Source organism: Oryx dammah, unplaced genomic scaffold (genome assembly GCF_014754425.2).
Source record: "Oryx dammah isolate SB20612 unplaced genomic scaffold, SCBI_Odam_1.1 HiC_scaffold_8, whole genome shotgun sequence".
NCBI classification, from domain to species: Eukaryota; Metazoa; Chordata; class Mammalia; order Artiodactyla; family Bovidae; genus Oryx; species Oryx dammah.
Window position 1 is genome coordinate 26,050,422 of NW_024070192.1, and position 19,208 is coordinate 26,069,629.

General features: G+C 53.3%; 2 protein-coding genes across 2 annotated transcripts in view; one reads left to right on the forward strand and one right to left on the reverse strand.

Moving 5' to 3' along the window:
* Positions 1-18,482, forward strand: part of ACSF2 (acyl-CoA synthetase family member 2) — a 32,465-nt gene extending 13,983 nt beyond the window's left edge. The window contains exons 2-16 of the mRNA XM_040245700.1: positions 5,514-5,709; positions 6,087-6,215; positions 6,460-6,513; positions 6,816-6,934; positions 7,041-7,206; positions 7,749-7,844; positions 7,977-8,134; positions 8,417-8,508; positions 8,814-8,890; positions 15,307-15,414; positions 16,598-16,749; positions 17,561-17,702; positions 17,783-17,893; positions 18,011-18,079; positions 18,340-18,482. Coding sequence (XP_040101634.1) covers positions 5,514-5,709; positions 6,087-6,215; positions 6,460-6,513; positions 6,816-6,934; positions 7,041-7,206; positions 7,749-7,844; positions 7,977-8,134; positions 8,417-8,508; positions 8,814-8,890; positions 15,307-15,414; positions 16,598-16,749; positions 17,561-17,702; positions 17,783-17,893; positions 18,011-18,079; positions 18,340-18,390 — 1,720 coding nt within the window. The 3' untranslated portion in view covers positions 18,391-18,482. The remainder of the gene's footprint in view (positions 1-5,513; positions 5,710-6,086; positions 6,216-6,459; positions 6,514-6,815; positions 6,935-7,040; positions 7,207-7,748; positions 7,845-7,976; positions 8,135-8,416; positions 8,509-8,813; positions 8,891-15,306; positions 15,415-16,597; positions 16,750-17,560; positions 17,703-17,782; positions 17,894-18,010; positions 18,080-18,339) is intronic.
* CHAD (chondroadherin) lies at positions 9,090-13,279 on the reverse strand. The gene is made up of 4 exons (XM_040245726.1): positions 12,406-13,279; positions 10,220-10,383; positions 9,808-9,953; positions 9,090-9,593 (listed from the first exon to the last, which is right to left on the reverse strand). Exons 1-3 carry the CDS (start codon positions 13,183-13,185, stop codon positions 9,812-9,814), a joined length of 1,086 nt encoding a protein of 361 aa, XP_040101660.1. The 5' UTR covers positions 13,186-13,279; the 3' UTR covers positions 9,090-9,593; positions 9,808-9,811.
* Positions 18,483-19,208: the final 726 nt, after the last annotated feature.

A 19,208-nucleotide genomic window follows, 5' to 3' on the forward strand; every position in this document is an offset into this window, starting at 1 on the left:
TGGTGGGCACATGTATGATTTCTTTTGGCTGTATACCTAGGAATAGAATTTTGTACATTATTTTTAAGTGTACAATTCAATCATTTTTATTGTGTTTATGGATATGTGTAAGTCATACCCTTAGCTATCACCTCTCTATCCTCCCATCCCCTCTGCCCTAAGCAACCACTTACTCTACTTTTTGTCTCTACAGATTTGCCTAACCTCAACATGACATAAATGAAATTATACTATATGTGATTTTCTGTGTCTGGCTTCTTTCACTTACTACAGTATTTTCAAGGTTCATCCATGTTGTAGCATGTATCAGTATTTCATCCCTTCTTATGGTCAAATAATAGTCCATTGTAGAGATATTCCCCATTTTGTTTATCCACTTATGCATTGCTGGATATTTAGGTTCTTTTCACTTTTTGACTATTGTGGATAGTACTGCTCTCAACATTTGTGTACAAATCTTTGAAAACTTGTTTTCACTTCTTTTGGGTATCTGCCTAAGAGTACAATTGCCAGGTCAAATGTTAACTCTGTGTTTAACTCTTTGGAGAACCACCAAAAATGTTTTCCACAGCAGCTGCACCATTTTACATTCCCATCAGCAATGCAAAAGAGTTCCAGTTTCTCCACATGCTCCCCAAATTTGTTATGCTGGTTTTTTGTTTATACCTTTCTGTGGGTACAGTTCGGTTCAGTTCAGCTCAGTCGCTCAGTCGTGTCCTACTCCTTGCGATCCCATGAATCGCAGCACGCCAGGCCTCCCTGTCCATCACCAACTCCTGAAGTCCACCCAAACTCATGTGCATCGAGTCAGTGATGCCATCCAGCCATCTCATCCTCGGTCATCCCCTTCTCCTCCTGCCCCCAGTCCTTCCCAGCATCAGGGTCTTTTCCAGTGAGTCAACTCTTCGCATGAGGTGGCCAAAGTACTGGAGCTTCAGCCTCAGCATCAGTCCTTCCAGTGAACATCCAGGACTGGTCTCAAAGTGCTATTTAATTGTGGTTTCAGTTTACATTTCATGTGCTTGTTGGCCATTCATATGTCTTCTTTGGAAAAATGTCTATTCAGGTCCTTTGCTTATTTTTCAGTTGGGTTATGTGCATTATTTATCATTCATGCATTTGGATATTCATTTGAGCACTTCTTACATTCCAGGCCCTGTGAGGCACTGAAGACAAAACAGTGGACCCATTAATTGCCAAACAAAACGATTATTTTTTTTAATAATCCTTGTTTCCTAACTTGTCTTATGAAATAAGATCTGGCAGCAGATCTAGGCCTGAACTCTTACATGCCCATTCTCTGTGCACACCTTTAGGTGGGGTATGCTTTGTCTCCAGTTCCCTCCCAGCTCCCGCCTAGCTGACTTACTCCCACTTGGCATTTTATAACACCCAATCCAAGTAGCTAAAGACTTCCTCTAGTTATTTGAGTTGGGAGCACCTGGGACTCCTGGTGTCCTGCTCCAGCTCCTTAAACTTTCCACAGACAGACAACTTTTCCTAAAACCACATCTATTTTCTTTTTCAGGTTTAAATGGGGGTATCTGCCACTTTGTTTAAGAATAGAAAAAGAAGTGGCCGCCCTTCTTGCTCGAGGTGTTTTGGGTGTGTTTGAGGAAGGAGAGAACTAGAATCAATGGTGTTTGCACTTGGGCTTTTGAAATGATGGGTGGTTCTTAAATTTATGAGCAATGCATTGACTTGAGTTTCTCGAACTCTTCAATCTTTTGAAGGAGCAACCTGTTTTCACTTTAACCTTGTCCTACCCCAGTCCCAGTTTCTTGGCTTCAATTAGTAAACAACTGTGGAAAAATAAAATTGAGATTAGACAATCTCTAGTGATCAGATAAGGACTAAATCCAGAGCCCAGAGAAGAGAATTACCCATCCCATCCTTTCTCGCCAAATTGGGCAGGCAAGGCTATCTTGCTGGGGTAGTGGTACTGGATTCTCCATTCTCCACTTCAGGTTCAGCTATTTAGCAGCTAGGCAGCCCACTTGGCATCTTTGCACTTCAGTTTCCTTACCTGTACAAAGAGAGTTCATAACTCCCACCAGTATTTTTTAGAATTAGCTTAGTGTGTATCAGAGAAACCCCTTCTCACCATGGTTTTAGTAGGTGGGAGTTTTTCTAGGAAATGGCCAGTGTGTGGCTTGTGTGGTACAGACTGCTGTCAGGCTCCATGTCCGTCTGTCTTGTTGCTCTGTGATGCCGAGCTCACCATGTGCTCCAAGAGAACTATCACAGGCAGCATTCCAGCCAGCAGGAAAGAAAAAGAGAAGACGTGCTTCCCTTTAAGGGCTCTTCTCCAAAGCTGTGCACACACATACACACAACCTCTGCTTAAATCCCATTGGCCAGACTTTATTCTTCACCCAGACCACCTACTGGGGAAGCTTGGAAATATGGTGTCTATTCCACATGGCTATGGCCAGGTAAACATCTGAGGGTGTATTATTAAGGGAGAAGGGGCTACTGGGAGTCTCTGTCATTCCACCTATCTGAGCCGCTGTGAAGATAAAGGAGATAATACACTTTTGAACTACATTTGGGGATGCTGTGCTTAGTCCTTCAGTTGTGTCTGACTCTTTGCAAACCCATGGACTATAGCCCACCAGGCTCCTCTGGGGGATTCTCCAGGCAAGAATACTGGAGTGGGTTGCCATGCCCTCCTCCAGGGGATCTTCTCAACCCAGGGATCAAACCCAGGTCTCCCACACTGCAGGCAGATTCTTTACTGTCTGAGCCACCAGGGAGGCGCGCATACATCAACCTGTTGATTTGTCAGCTAGGCATTCCAAGAGGCCACTGAAAACCATAGTGAGTGTGTAGAAAATCATATTCCACACCAAACAGGACTCTGGGACATTTTGAGAATAAGGGGGTCCGTGTTGTGAAACAGATCCCCCCACTCCCCACTTTTAATGCTTTGTTGACAACAAGACCATTGAACTGGCTGAAGTCTGTGTTTTTCTGCCTTCTAATCCAGATCCTGGGCTGTTGGGAGGTGGCTTGCCAAGGCTTCAAGGGCAGTGGTGAACCACTGAATGCAAAAGATGTATTTAGTTTGGATTCACCAGTTGTAACCAACAGAAACCCAACTCAGACCAGCTTAAATGTTTGTTCACATTTTAGATTACATACATAAGTAAGATCATGCAACATTAGACTTTCTGCTTCCGGCTTATTTCCCGTAAGCATAATGTCCTTTGGATTCACCCATGATGTTGCAAATGGAATTCAGCTCCTCTCTCCCTTCACCAAATAGCTTAAATTCAAAGAGGGACTTTATTGACTGGTGACAGTGAAAAGTCCAAAGGCAGGTGGACTGTGTCTAGGCACTCGACAAGCTCAAGATTAAGTCTGTCCTGGGTCTTCCTGTCTGTTTCTGTCTTTCCATCTCTCTACTTTCCCGTGTTGACTTTCTTCCTAAGCAGGTTTTCTCTACGTGCTTGCTCTTACACCCATCACTTTGGCAAACCCAAGAAAGGAGCACATCTGTTTCCCAGTGGGCAAAAATGGGCACCCTCCACATTATGCCTGTGAGGGAAGGATCCGGGTACACAGTCTCTTTTGAGGGATGTCATGGTGACTGCAAGGAACTACCTCAGTAGTTCTTTAGGTCTGCCAACCTGAGTGGTAGAATGTGGGGGCTGGCAGAGCTTCAGAGGCCTGTGACTTCTGGCTGTTTTCTGTCCTAGCACACCTGAGGAAACCAGCTGGCTTAGGTGGCTCACTACAGTCTTTGAGAAAATTGCCCAGGAAGGTGATCTAGATAGCATCCCTTTGAGGATAACCACTGATCCAAGTCCTCAGACTTTATAGGTGGGGAGGCTGAGGCCCAGAGAGGAGAAAACACAGATATCGTCACTTGGGTTTTCTTGAGAACAAGTACGTGGGTGCAGGTGGTTTATTTGTGATCTTGGGAAGCAGGAGTGAGGAAGTATGGAGAGGAGACAAGAAGTCAATTTGGGGCGTGTGTGGGCAACCAGGATCTTACCCATGCACCCCAGGCTTGATGCCTCCCAGAACTGCCCAGCCACAGAAGGAGAAACTTGAGGGAGTCACTGAGGGCAGAACCTCAAGAAACTGCCCTATCAGTGAAACTAGAAATGTGCTGAGGACACATGGCAAGGGACACCAAAGGTGTTTGTGACAATCTCCCACCCAAGCCAGTGCCACACCTGGGATGAGCCCCAAGCTCTCCAGTTTGTGACTCATCTTTATTGAAGTCAGGACAACCTACCCATCAGCCTGCACTGGGACACACCCTCATGTGACATGAGGTCTCCTCTCATTTATAGGGAACCCAGTTTTGCTCCCTTCTGCCCTGCATACTTTATTCTGTCCTGAAATTCTCCCCCATAAGCCAGAAGCAGCCAATCAGTGACGGTTAGGATTGGCCTTTTCAGCTCAGCAACTGTAGGACTGAATCATCAGGAAGGGTCCCCAGGGCCCACACCACCCTGGGGTGGTGGTCTGGAAAGCTTGGATCTGGAGCGTGCCCTCTCGGATGAGCACAGGGTCTGAGAGCTGTCATATACTTCTCTGGGCCTGGATGGGAGCCCAGCACGTGTCACCCAGCTTTGGCAAATGGGCGTAAGCAGGCCTAAGCTTATGATACTTAGACTTCTGGGGACCTTTTTTTTTTTAAATAATTGTTTTAATAATTCATAACAGTTTTAGTTACAGAATAACTGAGTAGATCATACACAGAGTTCATTATGCCCACCCCTGACCCCATCCCTGGCACTGTTTCTCTGATATTAACATCTGCATTAGTATGGTACATTACAATTAATGAACTAGTGCGGTACATTATGGACTTCCCAGGTGATGTTAGTGGTAAAGAACCTGCCCACCAGTGTAAGAGACACAGGTTCAATCCCTGAGTCAGGAAGATCCCCTGGAGGGAGGGCACAACAACTGACTCCAGTATTCTTGCCTGGAGAATCTCATGGACCGAGGAGCCTGGCAGGCTACCATTCATATGGTCGCAAAGAGTCAGACTAGACTGAAGCGACTTAGCACCCATGGGACACTATTGTTGACTACAGTCGTCCAAGTTTACATCAGGGTCTAGTCCTTGTGTTAGATTATTCTGTGGGTATTGACAGATACCCAGGGTCTTTTTACCAAGAGGAAGTGGTGTCTAGAATGAGGCCATTCCCAGCCCTCCCAGGCTACCTCTCAGCATGATTGACCTTAGGGTCCCTTTCCAGGGTTTGGATACCAAGGCTCCAGACCCTTGGCACTGAGTAGAAACTGAGGAGAAGGCTGGGGAGAAGAACCTTCACTCTGATTAGGGACAGCAGTCAGCCTCCAGGTTTTGATTTCCCAAGGGCAAAGTAGCTCCTAAGTTAAATGGGTCCCTGGCGATGGGGCAGATCAGACAATTTCTGGAGTTTCCTGCACACGTTGTATGCAACCTGCTTCCTAGCACGATATGCCAGCCTTTGGTTCCAGGGAGGCCTGGCTTGGTGCAGTTGAGCCCATAGCCCCTCTTCCCACAGTTCTGGAGAGCTGGATTACACCGTCCCCTTGCCTGTCGGAGGCTTCAGCTATGTCCAGGGCCACATCGGATCACACCTTAGTAACAAGACCGTGGGGCGGTGCCTGGATGCCACAGCACAGAGGATTCCAGACCAGGAGGCCTTGGTTGTCCACCATGAAAACATCAGGTTGACCTTTGCCCAACTCAAGGAGGAGGTGGGTCCTGACTTTGAACCTTCAAAGTGGGCAGGTGCTGGCCCCCAGGTGCCAAGCTTGGTGGAGCTGCAAGGGTGGTGCCCGGCTATGGGGCAGGGTGCTGGGGCTGCCTGAGAGCCCCCAAGGAATGTCAGGAGAGGAGGGCAGGGCTGAGGCAGAGGTGGTCCAGGTGCCTCCTGCATCAGTTGTTCCTGGGACACTGGTTAACTATGCATGTTTACAAGTCCCCCTCCAGATCTCAGGCCTGCGTATCTGCCTGTCCCTCATTCCCAAGTGGTTCTGGTGTGAACCCCTGGGCCAAAGGTTAAAGTAAGAGTCATGGGCTCCTTTCTGCTCACCTGCATCTCACCCCTCTGTTCCCCTTCTGTTTACTCCAGGTGGATAAAGCTGCTTCTGGGCTCTTGAGTATCGGCCTCCGCAAGGGTGACCGGCTGGGCATGTGGGGGCCCAACTCCTATGCATGGGTACTCATGCAGCTGGCCACAGCCCAGGCTGGCATCATTCTGGTGAGGAGGGGATTGCCTGGCATAGCTGGGTATGCGGCAGGGAGGGCATCATTCAGGGGAGCTCCCTGGACCCTTGGCCCCAGAATCACACCAGTGCCTGGCTGGTTTCAGACCAGCTAGTGCTTTCTCCTGAAGCCCACCAAGGAAGCCTGAAGGTACAGGGTGCTGCCTCTGAGGGTGGAGGGGCTGCAAGTGGGACAGCATCTGCCCAGGACACGTGACGTACCCTCACTGTCTCCACCAGGTTTCTGTGAATCCAGCGTACCAGGCTATGGAGCTGGAGTATGCCCTCAAGAAGGTGGGCCCATTCCTTGGGTACTGTGGGGGAAGCCAGCTAGTATCTAGCACAGGGGGCTTCCAGTTGTCACAGAAGGCTGAGAGGGGTGGGGGCATGCACAGGTGACACCCTGAGTCTGTCCTTCTTCAGGCAGTGGGTGGGAGGAGGGGATGGTTGGTCAGACAGGCTAGTGTGTTTGTCGGGGGTGGTGGCTGTGTGTATTTTGGTGTCAGTGTATGGGAGAGAGAGCAACTGTCAGGACTCTACCACATTCCCAGGCTGGGGCTTCCTGCTGACTGTGGTCGGGGACTGCCCTTCTACAGGTGGGCTGCAAAGCCCTTGTGTTTCCCAAGCAATTCAAGACTCAGCATTACTACAACATCCTGAAGCAGATCTGTCCAGAGGTGGAGAAGGCCCAGCCAGGGGCCTTGAAGAGTCAGAGGTGGGGGTGTCCCGGGTTGGGAGGGGTACATCATCCCGTATCCTGGCCCCCTCACTCCTTACCCATCTCTGTGGGCCATCCCTCTCGTCATGCTCCCCACTGCCAGGCTTCCGGATCTGACCACAGTCATCTCGGTGGATGCCCATCTGCCAGGGACGCTGCTCCTGGATGAAGTGGTGGCAGCTGGCAGTCAAGAGCAAAATCTGACCCAGCTCCGGCATACCCAGCAGTTCCTGTCCTGCCATGACCCCATCAACATCCAGTTCACCTCGGTACGGCAGAGATCTCCAGGTCCTGAACCCAGGCTGGCATGCTAACACCTGCCTGCCCTGTGACCTGCCCCTGAGAACAAGGAGGCAGCAGAGATCAGGAGAGCACTCATCTCCTGGGGCCTGCCCTAGCTGTCCCCTCTGCCCTGGAAAACATCAGCAACTAGAGTCCTTGTCACATGCTCCTCTCCCCTGGCCCTCCTGTTCCAAGCACAGGGGCAGATGTGCTGAGCCACCACAGGTCAGAGCCCCTCGTTTGGCAGATGGGGAAACTGAGGCCCAGAGAGGCCATCTGCTGGTGAGCCTCTGAGCCACCTTATAAGTGGCCTGAGAATAGACCTTCTCTGCCGAATTTCTGAATCCTAACACCTGGCACCGTGCAGGCACAAGGCGAATCTCTGTACATATGTACTGAGTGAATGAGTGGATCTAAGGCAACAATCTCCGTCTCCTGACTCCCAGTCCAGTGCCCTTCCCTGCCGTGGCCCAGGGTGGGAAGGAGATGGGATGAAAGAGGCCAGGCTATCAGCTTCTTGTCTTGTCAGGGGACAACCGGCAGCCCCAAGGGGGCTACGCTCTCCCATTACAACATTGTCAACAACGCCAACATGATAGGAAAGCGCCTGAGACTGCACCAGAAGGTGAGAGGGTGCTGGCCCAGCAAGGGCTTCCTGGCACCCTGCAGGGGTGGGGGCTTGCTGGGTTCCCCCTTCTGGCTAGAGGAGCAGGGCTTCTGGCCCCACAGTAGACCCAGCTCCTGCTTCCATCTCCAGACGCCAGAGGAGTCGCGGGTAGTTCTGCCCAGCCCCCTGTACCACTGCCTAGGTTCTGTGGGGGGCACAATGGTGAGCTTGATGCACGGTGTCACCCTTATCCTGTGCTCTCCAGTCTTTGAGGGCAAGAAGACGCTGGAGGCCATCAGCAGAGAAAGGTGGGCATCAGTGGGCAGCTATCTGTGGGCCGATAAGATCCTCCTGTTCCTCACTCCTGGGCCCTGATTCCTTTCCAAGCTGTCTCTGCCCTCCAATCAGGAGAAATGGAGATGGGGTAGTGGGAGATTTTCAGGAGACCAGTCCCTCCCTCCAAGGAGCTTCTGCTTATATCCCACAGTTGCAGCTGTGGCCCTTACTATAGGGTTAGAGTCCGGTGGGTGAGAGGAGGAAGTTCCCTTCTACTTCCAAGCCTGATTTTGAGCTGCACCTCCCTTATACAGAGGCTCCTTCCTGTATGGGACCCCCACAATGTTCGTGGACGTTCTGAACCAACCAGACTTCTCCAGTTACGACATCTCAACCATACGTGGAGGTGGGATGGGGCCAAGAGCGGTGAGGCCAGGACTAGCGTACTGAGCTACATAGGTGCCCAATCTTTCACTTAGGGGCAAAAAGGCCGCTAAACATGGGTGGGAGGGAGGGAAATCCCCAGTGTCCCTAGACATCAGCCTAAGACCAGCTGCCTAGACATCAGCCTAAGGAGAGCTGCCGGGTCTAGAAACAAGCTCAGGGTCGGGAAGCAAAGGGAATGTTATTTCCTAAAAAGGGCTACAGGTGAATGGGAGTCTACTGAACCTGGAGAATGTGGGAGCTGTGTCAGCCCTCTCTCTGATTCAGGTGTGATTGCTGGGTCTCCTGCACCCCCAGAGCTGATCAGAGCCATCATCAACAAGCTGAACATGAAGGACCTAGTGGTAAGTAGAGGCAGGGGCTGGGGTGGGGGCCAGGCCGGGGCTGGGCAAGAACAGATTGCTGGATGTGTCGAGGAGTCCAGCCTGGGTCTCCAAGGAAGACCCTTTGGCTGGCCTTCATTCTAGAAAGCAGATGTGAGAAACTGCAGTCTGACCTCATCAACAGCTCTCAAGTCACAAAGACAGGTGACAGGGGAGTAAATATTATACACACATAAATTTATATTTATAGAAATCTGGGAAAGAAATGCAGCGTGGGAGGGTGTGTGGCAAAGCACCAGTGTCCTGGCAGGTGGGGGCTGGCGGAGTCGAGGGTAGGGGCTTCAGACCCTTCCTAGAAGCAAGGGGTAGGGCAAGGATCTGATGTTTGTTTCCGAATGACAGGGAAAGGGAAATCGAGAGGATTCTGAAAGGGTGGCCATCCTGATGGTCACCCTGTTCTGGTCCTAAAGGACTTGGGGGTCTTAGCAACAGCTTCTCTGAGAGGAGCTGTGGCCGTGAGGCCAGGCATGCTGGAGCTCTCAGCATCAAGTGGAGCTGGGTTTGTGCTGGAGTGCCCGGGTGCCCTGCCAGGACATGTCTAGGTGTGAACAGATCTATGTATCAGCAGAGGGTGTTGGGAGAAGATGGGAGTCAGAGGTGAGAGGATCAGTAGTTTCTCCGGCAGAAGGCAGAGGCCAGTCACCAGGACTGGCTGGGTCAGGACCTGTGGTGAGGCAAGGACTGGTGTCAGGACGGCAACAGTCTAGACGATGTTTGGAGAGAATGGTGGGAGTCCTAGGAAGTATCGTTTTCCCCCTTAGAGGAGGGAGCCCCAGTCCTCCCCTCCTTTCCCTGTAAAAATGGAAGTATCTTGGGACACCCTCCTCAATTCCAGAGTCTCCAGAGAGAGAATGGGGGCCATGCCCACCGGACCCCACCTGTTTAATGGCGGCCGGCTTTCTTGGACCTCTTAGTGGGGAACTTGCAGCCGCGGAAGGCATCCGTGTCACGAATGTGCTGGCCCCTGAACTTGGCGGGCGATGCACAAGTGGCATCAGGGCGAGAGGGCTTAGCTTCCAGCCACCTGGAGAGACAGAGAGTTGCTGGGGTTGGGGAAGAGATGTAAGAGTATTGGAGGTAAGGACAGTGAACCACGGGGTCAGGGTGACTTTGCTTTGGGGTAGTCTGGAACTGTCATCTTCATTTTACAAATGGGGAAATGCCCAGCGTCCCACACCTCTTAGGGAGCAGATCTAGAACATACGCCTAGGATGTCTTAGTGCGGGGTCAGTATGTCTCCACTCCATCACACGAGGATGGCCTCTAGGGGTACTACTGGGGCCCTCTCACCTCCGAAGGCCCCGGAGCTGGCAGGTACACTTCCAGGGGTTGTTGGTGAGGGTGAGGGTCTCCAGGCTGTCAAAGGGGAAGTTGGAGGGCAGCTGGTGCAGGCGGTTGTTCTCCAGATGGACATGTTTCAGCGTGGTCACACCCAGGAAGGCACCGTCAGAAAACTAGGGAGCAGGGTGGGCGTGAGTGAGCAGCTTAGTCCCAGTGTCTGGCCTCTCCCAGCTCTATGCTCCCATGGGGCAGGGTCCACCCCTGAATGCAAACAGTGGCCCCTGGAGCAGGTTCACAGCGTGACCAAGTTTTCTCAGGCGATCTAATCCATTCAGTCTGTTGAGCTAGGTAGTTTTACTTTTCAATATGTAGATTGCGGGGCAAGGTTAAGTCCCTTGCTCAGGGTGGCACTAGGGAGTCAACAGTAGCTGCAGCCACATCTCACTCCTCTTCCTCTGGCACTGTGCTCCCTGTGCAAACACTGGGACTGGGGAGGCAGCCAGAGTTTGGCCCCAGCGGCCCAAGCTGGCACAGAGTGAAGCTGGTCAGTGTTTGGTGGGATGGGCAGTGGGCCCAGGCTCCCCACAGGCCCCAGGGTCCTGTATGTCCCCCAGCTTTGTCCTCCCTGCTCCCTCACTGCCTGCCAGGCACTATTTGTGGAGCCACCTTGGTGGAGTCTTGGGCCAGGCTGGCTGGCTCCAGAGGAAACATTCTATTGGTGCCCACATCTTGGCCCAGACGTCACGGTTCCTGCCTGGCCTCGCCTGCCCCAAATGAGCCCCTGCTTCCCTGCTCTACTTCCCACTGAAAGGCCACGCTGGCAATAATGGGCCACAGGGGACTGTGACTTCAGCTGGGGAGTGTTCGGGGCTGAAGAAGGGCAGGCTCGGGCAGGCTCTGTCTGCCCAGACGAAGGCTGGTTGCCATCCAGGTATGATTCTGCCCTCATCTCTGTGCCTGCAGTCCAGGGAAGGGTGTGAACCTCCCTGGTAATCAGACTGCTCTGATGACCATCTTCCCACCTTACCCTGTTCCCTGCCCAAACCTCCTGGTGAAGCCCCTGCACCAGAGCAATTTTCTAGTCCCAAGAAGGGATTCCGCCCTGACCCAAGGCAACAGCACCTGGCCAGGCACTGGGCATCAAAGGAGACCAAGTACTGAGGAGGACAAAGTCAGGAGATGGGTCTGGTGACCAGGGTGGGCAAAGGGCAGTGAGTGGTCTGGGGCACAGTGAGGCATGGCCAATCTTTCCTGTGGGGAGGAGACACCTAGGGTCCTTGTGCTGAAGGTTGACGGTAGTGAGTGGCTCTTGCCTTTTCCCCTTCATGGAACCCATGGATGCCATACCTGCAACCTGGGGCAGGACCCTCATCCATGGTCCCCACTCAGCTGAAATGGTCCTGAGAATGCAGTGGAATGTATGTGCGTGGACTGGGGGTGGGGTGGGGGATCCACCAGGGCCTCTGGGAGGCATGGAGGCGGTCTTCCTCAGTTATGGGCTCCCTGCTCACTCCCCAGCCCCCCACTCCACCTTAGCACTCATGCACACTCCCCACCAGGAACAGGGTCTCTTTGTGGGCCCGATTTGCCCAGCTCCTCTGGAAGGCTTCTCAATAAACAAACCTCCCTTTATGGGGTGGTAGGTTTAGTGGAGGCAGGAAAAAAACAGCAGAGGAGGGGTGGAAGGCCCAACAGGAAGAGGTGACTTCTGCGCACAGCAGGGGGGTTGAGGGCCCTGGATATGCCTCCTGGGGGCCATTGGTGGGGCCAGGATAGCCTGGCTCTGTTTATAAGTAGGAATCCTAGGAGGGCAGTGGCTGAGACTAGGGACAGGGACAGCAGGGCAGGATTTGGGGTGGGGATGTGATAAGAAGACTGGAGCGACTTAGCATGCATGCATGCACTGGAGAAGGAAATGGCAACCCACTCCAGGATTCTTGCCTGGAGGATCCCAAGGACAGGGGAGCCTGGTGGGCTGCTGTCTATGGGGTCGCGCAGAGTCGGTCGCAACTGAAGCGACTTAGCAGCAGCAGCAGCCGTGATAAGATGAGGACAGAGCTCCACATCTTGGAGACAGCCACAGGAAGAGGCAGTTTTAGGGGAGAGGGGATGGTGCCCAGCTGCGGCCCTGGATCCCTGGGCCTCCTGGCAGTGAAGAAGGAGCCAGGGCACAGCCCCCACAACCAGGAGCTCACCTTCTCCAGGTTGCTGTTGTCCAGCCAGAGCGTCTCCAGGTATCTGCCGAAGGACTGGAAGGCATTGTCGGGAATGCTTTTCAGGGGATTGTGGGACAGCTTCAGCTCTTCCACCACCCTCAGCTTGCTCAGAGCAGCTGAGGGGTAGCTGGACAGCTGGTTCCTGTCCAGGTAGAACTTGGCGAGGTTTTCCACGTCGTCCAGAGCACCAGGCTGCAGGGAACTGAGTGAGTTTTCCGACAGGTAGAGCCAGCGCAGGTCCTTGGCGCCCTGGAAGGCGCCTGAGCGCAGCTCTCGGATCTTGTTGTTGTTGAGCTGCAGGATGAAAAGGTTGACCAGAGGGGAGAGCAGCCCCCGGGGCAGCTCTGTCACCTTATTGTGGTCCAGGTAGAGGTAGGTGAGCTCGGTCAGGTCGTCAAAGGCACCAGCACGCAGCACGCGGATGTCGTTATGGGACAGGTACAGGTAGATGAGCTGCTTGAGGCCTCGGAAGGCGCCAGCGGCCACCTCGCGGATCTGACAATGCTGCAGGTGCAGCGACACGAGGTTGGGCATGGCCCGAAATGAGTTGGCTGCCAGCACAGGGAAGTTGTTGCGCTGTAGGTTAAGCAGCTTGGTCTTCTCTGACACCTTGGGGATCTTCTGCAGCCCCACCTTGTCGCAGATGACGTGCTGCAGGTCGCTGTGGCAGTGGCAGTTCTGGGGGCAGGCAGCCAGCGCAGGCAGCAGGCTGGCCAGGAGGCCCAGGCTGAGGCTGAGCAGGAGCATCAGGCGGGCCATGGCCGGGACGTCTGGGGCCGAGGCAGGGGGCAGCGGCAAGTCCTCGGCGCTCGGTCTCCCGCCCTATTTATATGGTGGCCCTGACCACAGCCGGCAGCCAGAGCCAGCTCCTACGTGGAGCCGGAGGCCACCGGGTTAACTCCCTCCCGCCCAGAGCTGCGCCCCTGCCCTCGACGGGGAAGGGCCCTCCCACCCTGGGGACTCTGCGGGAGGCCGCACTGGCCCCGAACCGCGGCCCCTAGCTCGGGCCCCTGTCTCCCTGCTCTCGGACCCCGCTCCCTCCCCACCCCGACCTCCTCTCCGCCCGGGGCGGGGGAGGGTATGGGTGTGTCCAGGACCCGGAGTTTACTCCCGAGTCGGGGAGGGGGGCAGCCCCTGAACTTATTTGTTTGCTCAAGTCTGTGCCTCCACGCCTCCCCCCAGACGCCCTCGGCCGCGTGCCCGGGACCCAGCGAGGGAGGAAGCAGGGCCGGACAGCCGGACGCGAGTCTCGCCGCGGTCGCAGGCCGGCGGCGCTTTAATGGGGCTCTTGTGCGGCGCCGGCGGAGCGTGAGAGCCACCCTGGCGTCGGGCTCCCCGCTCCAGCTGCTCTCAAGAGGTGGAGCTCCTCCCCGCCCTCGACTGGCCCTGGCCTCTCTCTCCCGGCCTCAGGCTGGCTTTCTGTCCCCTGCACCCTCTGTATCCCTTTGCCGCGACTGAAGGCAACCAGAAAAGTAGGGACTGGGGGCCAGGGGATGACCCACAGGCCTCAGCAAACACCTAAAGACCACAGGCACGGTGGCGCTGTCTTCCCCCCTCGTTAATCTCCCTAAAATGTCCACATCTCCTCATACCCACCCCACCCTGCGGTGGTCAGGACCCTTTGTGGGGGGTGGTTCTCTCAGGGGGGTGGCCAGAGTGGCGCCAAGGTGTACTTGGCAGAAGCCACCCCTGGGCAGTGGCCCCAGGACTGTAAGGGTGGGTGAGAGGGCTGGGTCCCGACAGCTCAGGCTTCACGACCCCAGGTCCTGTGGGCAGGCCTACCCCGGCTAACTGGGTCTCTGTCTACTTGAGCCACGATGGAAACGGGAGGGTGGGCAGGAGGAGTCACAGCTCTGGCCCCAAAGCAAGCTCTGGGCTGACTGGTAGGAGTTCTTGTCTGTGTTGGGGGGTGAGAGGAGGAACCAGACCCCAAGTCTTGCCAGACCCCAGCTATGCCTGATTCATGCCCACTAACACAGAGGAAATTGAGGGTAGGGTAGGGCTGAAGGACGAACAAAGGTCTGGTGTCTTTGCTGGCTGGAAGGAACCTAACCAGCCCCTCTCCCTTCATCCAGCGCTCAGGTGCGGAAGCCTGCCGTCTCCTAAGCCCCTTTCAGCCGTTGCCTCTGGATGGGGGTCATACTTGGGCCAGAACACTGTCTTGTGGTATTCCTCCAAGGCTGACTGCTGGTTTTCTGTTGCTCAGGATGTTCCAACCACTAGAAGGGGGGCTGGGGTGTGTGCCACTGGCTTTGTAAACCCTTGCGTTGGCTGTATTTTTATTTTGAGCAAAACAAATTTACAGGAAACTTTCCAGAACTTGAAGGGGGGGCACCCTACCCCAAGACCAGGCATTTATCCCGGGTTTCGAGTGGATGGGGCAGGGTAGGGGTAGGTGGCTGGTATCTGTGTAGCTCCCGTCTGGGCCAAGGCAGGCTGGCTTTCTCATCAAATTTATGGATTCTTCAGCTTGGAAAGAAGGGGCAGGGGATGCTATAGCCTGAAATCAGGAAGGGGGTGTTAAGACACCCTGAGGATGGGGTGGGGAAGCTGAGATGTTGGTAACTGGGAGCCACAGGCTAAACCATGTGGTTGCTCCAAGGAACCAGGAAGAGTGAGAGGCTGGCTGGAAGAGAATGGCTTCCCTGGTCTCCATTTTATTTCAGATCTGGGGCCCCTGCTAGTTGAGCTAGTCTGACTCTATATCCAGTGCCTTTGCCTCCTGACCCCTGACCTCTGCCAAATATGCCTCTTTTCCCACTGTTCAACTGCTTCCATCCCCCACAACCCACTCCCCACCCCAGGTCCTTCCCTCAAAGTAACTTCCCCATCCTTCTGCTCCCCAGGCTCTGTTCCAAATACACTTTCTGGCTCCTCTAGGTGGCTTATGGAACCACAGAGAACAGCCCCGTGACCTTCATGAACTTCACTGAGGACACTGTGGAGCAGAAGGCAGAAAGTGTGGGCAGAGTCATGCCTCACACAGAGGTGGGCCCCAGACAACCCCCCTCCCACCACTCACCTGGGTGCGGCCCCTGGGACGTTTATTGCTTTCAAATAAAAGATCCAAACAGCTCACTCCAGACACTGGAGAGCCCCCAGCCACGAGGTCTTCCTGGGCCTGGCCTGGGGCTTTCTCTGTGGGCTGAGGCCTGAACTGGGAAGAGCTGGAACAGTGGCCAGCTGCCAGCTGAACTTCTCTGCAGCCTCCCTTCCTGTCTGAGGTGTGTTTTTGCCAAGCCCACTGTCTGTTTTGGGGCAGCCAGAACAGCCTCATAGAGGAGCCAGAGCACAGAGATTTTTCCTACACAGCTCTTTCTCTCCCATACCCTTCCCCCGCACCCCCCCCCCCCCCCCAGTTTCAGCAAATTTCGTCTTTGGGCTTGGCAAAAACAGTTTCCCAAATAGCTTCTCCCTCTGGGAGTCCCTTGCATCTTGAAGACTGACCCAGAGCACCTTTCACTTTCAAATTCCCAGCCTCCAGTGCTGGTGCTTATGCCAGCGTTCCTAGTTTCCCCTCCCACCTTGGACCTTGCCCCTCTGGGATTACTGCCAATGTGCTTCCCCTGGGGCTAACCTCTCTCCTCCCTAAAGTGAGTGTGCAGGGACACCAGTCCCTCCCATGTGTCACTCACTGAGAGGCCCGCCTGTGAGGCAGACAGGCCGGCTGCGGTTCTCCCCATTTCACAGATGCAGACACGAGGCACAGGGGCTAAGCTTTCCTTGCCCAATGGTTATGGCTCATTTCTCCACCAGGCTTTCAGATTCTGCCTGTCTGCCGCCTCTCCTGTTCACGTGGCCCTGCTCTGCCACCCTCTTTGGCTTCTTTATTTACTGCTTAGTGGGAAGTAAGAGGAGACTCCCTTCCTTCTGCACAGTTTATAATTCTTTAGCTGGCCTGGCCCCCCTTCTGGCTTCCTTCTCTGAGCAGCTCCCACCCACTCTGTTTCCTCAGCACCTCCTGACTTGGGCCTCAACTGTTCTTTCATGCCCAGCTCAGGTACCCAACTGGTGACAGATCTACTCAGCCTGCGTCTCCATTCCTTGGGGATGGGCAGAGCCAGGGGGCTTCATTATAGGGGGAAAGAAGGCAAAGCTCTCCCCATTCCTGAGGCCCCTCATCCTGAAGTGAGAGGGTGGGAGGCCCCAGCCTGAAGCTGCCTGGTCCCAGGCCCAGATTGTGAACACGGAGACGGGAACACTGACAGAGCTGAACACACCTGGAGAGCTGTGCATCCGAGGGTACTGCGTCATGCTGGGCTACTGGGGTGAGCCCCGGAAGACCGAGGAAGCAATCGGACAGGACAAGTGGTACCGGACGGGGTGAGAAGGCAGGGCAGGGTGGAGCGGTTGGCTATCAAGGGGAAGCTGGGGGTCCTGAGGCTGAGTTGGGAACACTGAACTAGAACTGGGAGAACCAGTTGTCAAGATAGCCCCTTCATATCTCGGAGACTTAGTTTCAAAAATGTATAAAATGAGGATGATCGTATTCTCCAAATAGGGCTCCTGGAAGGACCAAACACAGTACAGATGAGAACTCCTAGGGCACTGCCTGCAAAGTCTGAGTCTAGATTCAGGCAGTCATTTAATTCAACAAATTCTAATTATGCACCCGCCATGTGCTAGCACTGTTCTAAACACTGGTGGTCCAGGGGAAAGCAAAGGGGAGGATCCTGCTATTGCTTCCCACGTGTCTGATGGAGGGAGACAGATACAGTCAAGATCATTTCCTACATTCATAAACACAACTAATAAGACAGGGTCACAGGAGAGAGTGTGGCTGTGGTAGAGAAGGGAGATTCTTTTCTCTTTGGTGATCAGAGGAGGCTTCTCTCAGGTGGAAATGTTTGAGCGAAACCTGAATGGTAAGAAGCCAGCCCCAAAAGGTGTATGCATAGATATGTTTAGAGAGAGAGAGAAAATGCTATAGGTATGGGTTTACTCGGTTTGGTCTGCCTTCTACATGAGATAGTTCCTCCTGTATGATCCAGGTAATGTCTTGTTCGTGCCATGTGTCCCAGAGTCTATAGTCATGTAAGACATACAGTAGGTGTTTCCTAAGTGTTTGGGAGTGAGTGAGTGAGCCAGCCGGATGAGGCAGATGTCAGAGGTAGCTCCTGGGCTTTCCTTGCAGAGACATTGCCACGATGGATGAGCAGGGCTTCTGCAAGATTGTGGGCCGCTCTAAGGATATGATCATCCGTGGCGGCGAGAATATCTACCCCGCCGAGCTCGAGGACTTCATTCACACACACCCACAGGTTCAGGAGGTGCAGGTGAGGCAGCCAGCCCAGGTGAGAGCCCAAGAGAGGGGACACAGATGGGGATGTCTGATATCTGTCTCTGACTCTGGAAGGTGGTGGGAGTGAAGGATGACCGAATGGGTGAGGAAATCTGTGCCTGCATTCGGCTCAAGGAAGGGGAGAGGACCACGGCAGAGGAGATCAAGGCTTTCTGCAGAGGGAAGGTGGGAGCCTCAGTTCACCCCGAGCATCACCGTGTGGCTCCGTCCTCTAATACCCTCTACCTGCCAACCTGTCAGCCCACTCCCCAACCTCATGCTTTATCCCCCTCTGGCCTACAGATCTCCCACTTCAAGATTCCCCGGTACATCGTTTTTGTCACAAACTACCCCCTCACCGTCTCAGGAAAGGTATGTAAGGAGACCAGGGAGGGGCAGGGAAGTTGGAGCCCAGGTGCAGAAGGTCAGGTGGCCCTGCCTGAGCCTCCCAGAGTGATGAGCCAGAGTCCGTTGAGAGGCTGGCAGTTGGGTCACAAGTTTGTCAGCTCATCCTGGTTTGCCCTGAACTTTCCTGGCTTTAGGCTGAGAAACTCTTCAGTCCCAGGCAAACCAGCAGGGCTTGGACACCCTAGCTAGCTTGCCTAATTCTCACTTCCTTCTCTTTCCTCTAGATCCAGAAATTCAAACTTCGGGAGCAGATGGAGCAACATCTAAACCTGTGAATAAAGGGAGAAGATCCTTCCTCCCTGCCCTTCTCCCACATTCCCCACATCTGCTCTGTGATCTGGCATAAAGAGCTTCTCTGTTTACTTTGGCTGGTCTCTTGCTGGTGTGCTCTCTTTGCAGCTGCTACAGGATGGAGAAGGGAAGAGACTCAAAGCACTTTAAAACTCCTATTCCTTGTCAGCAATGGTGCTAAGCACTTTGGTGTGCATTATCTACTTCATTTAATCCTCGCTCGATCCCTTTGAGATATCAACACAATTAGGGTGTTATCTAATCTAACACAATTAGATATCAGCACACATTTCTTTTTCACATTGTTGCCAGATTAGTGCAGCAAGAAGTATTTTTTAAATAGCTTTATTGAGTTATAATTCACCTACTACCCAATTCACCCATTTGAAGTGTTACATTCAATGGTTTTTAGTATATTCACAGATATGTGCACTGATCAACAAAGTCAACATAAAAAATGTTCATCACCTCTTAAAAATAAACACTATACCCTTTAACTATCATTCTACATCCCCCTACTCCCCCATCCCTCCCAACCAAACCAATTTTGGTCTTTTTTCTTAATCAGTGAAACCAGGGCTTCCTTGATGGGCAGTTAAAGCAGGATAAAGCAAGCTGTAACTTGAGCCAAGAAATAAAAAACAGCTAAGCACATTGATTTCTAGTTCAGAGACAGAAGGAAAAGTTCCTTCTGCTTGGAAGTCTTATCTCCCATTGTTTGCCCCCAGCAGCAGCAGCAGCCTCATCTTTACTTTTTAGAAAATGAACATAAATTTAGGGTGTTTTGAGTGCCAGTCACTGT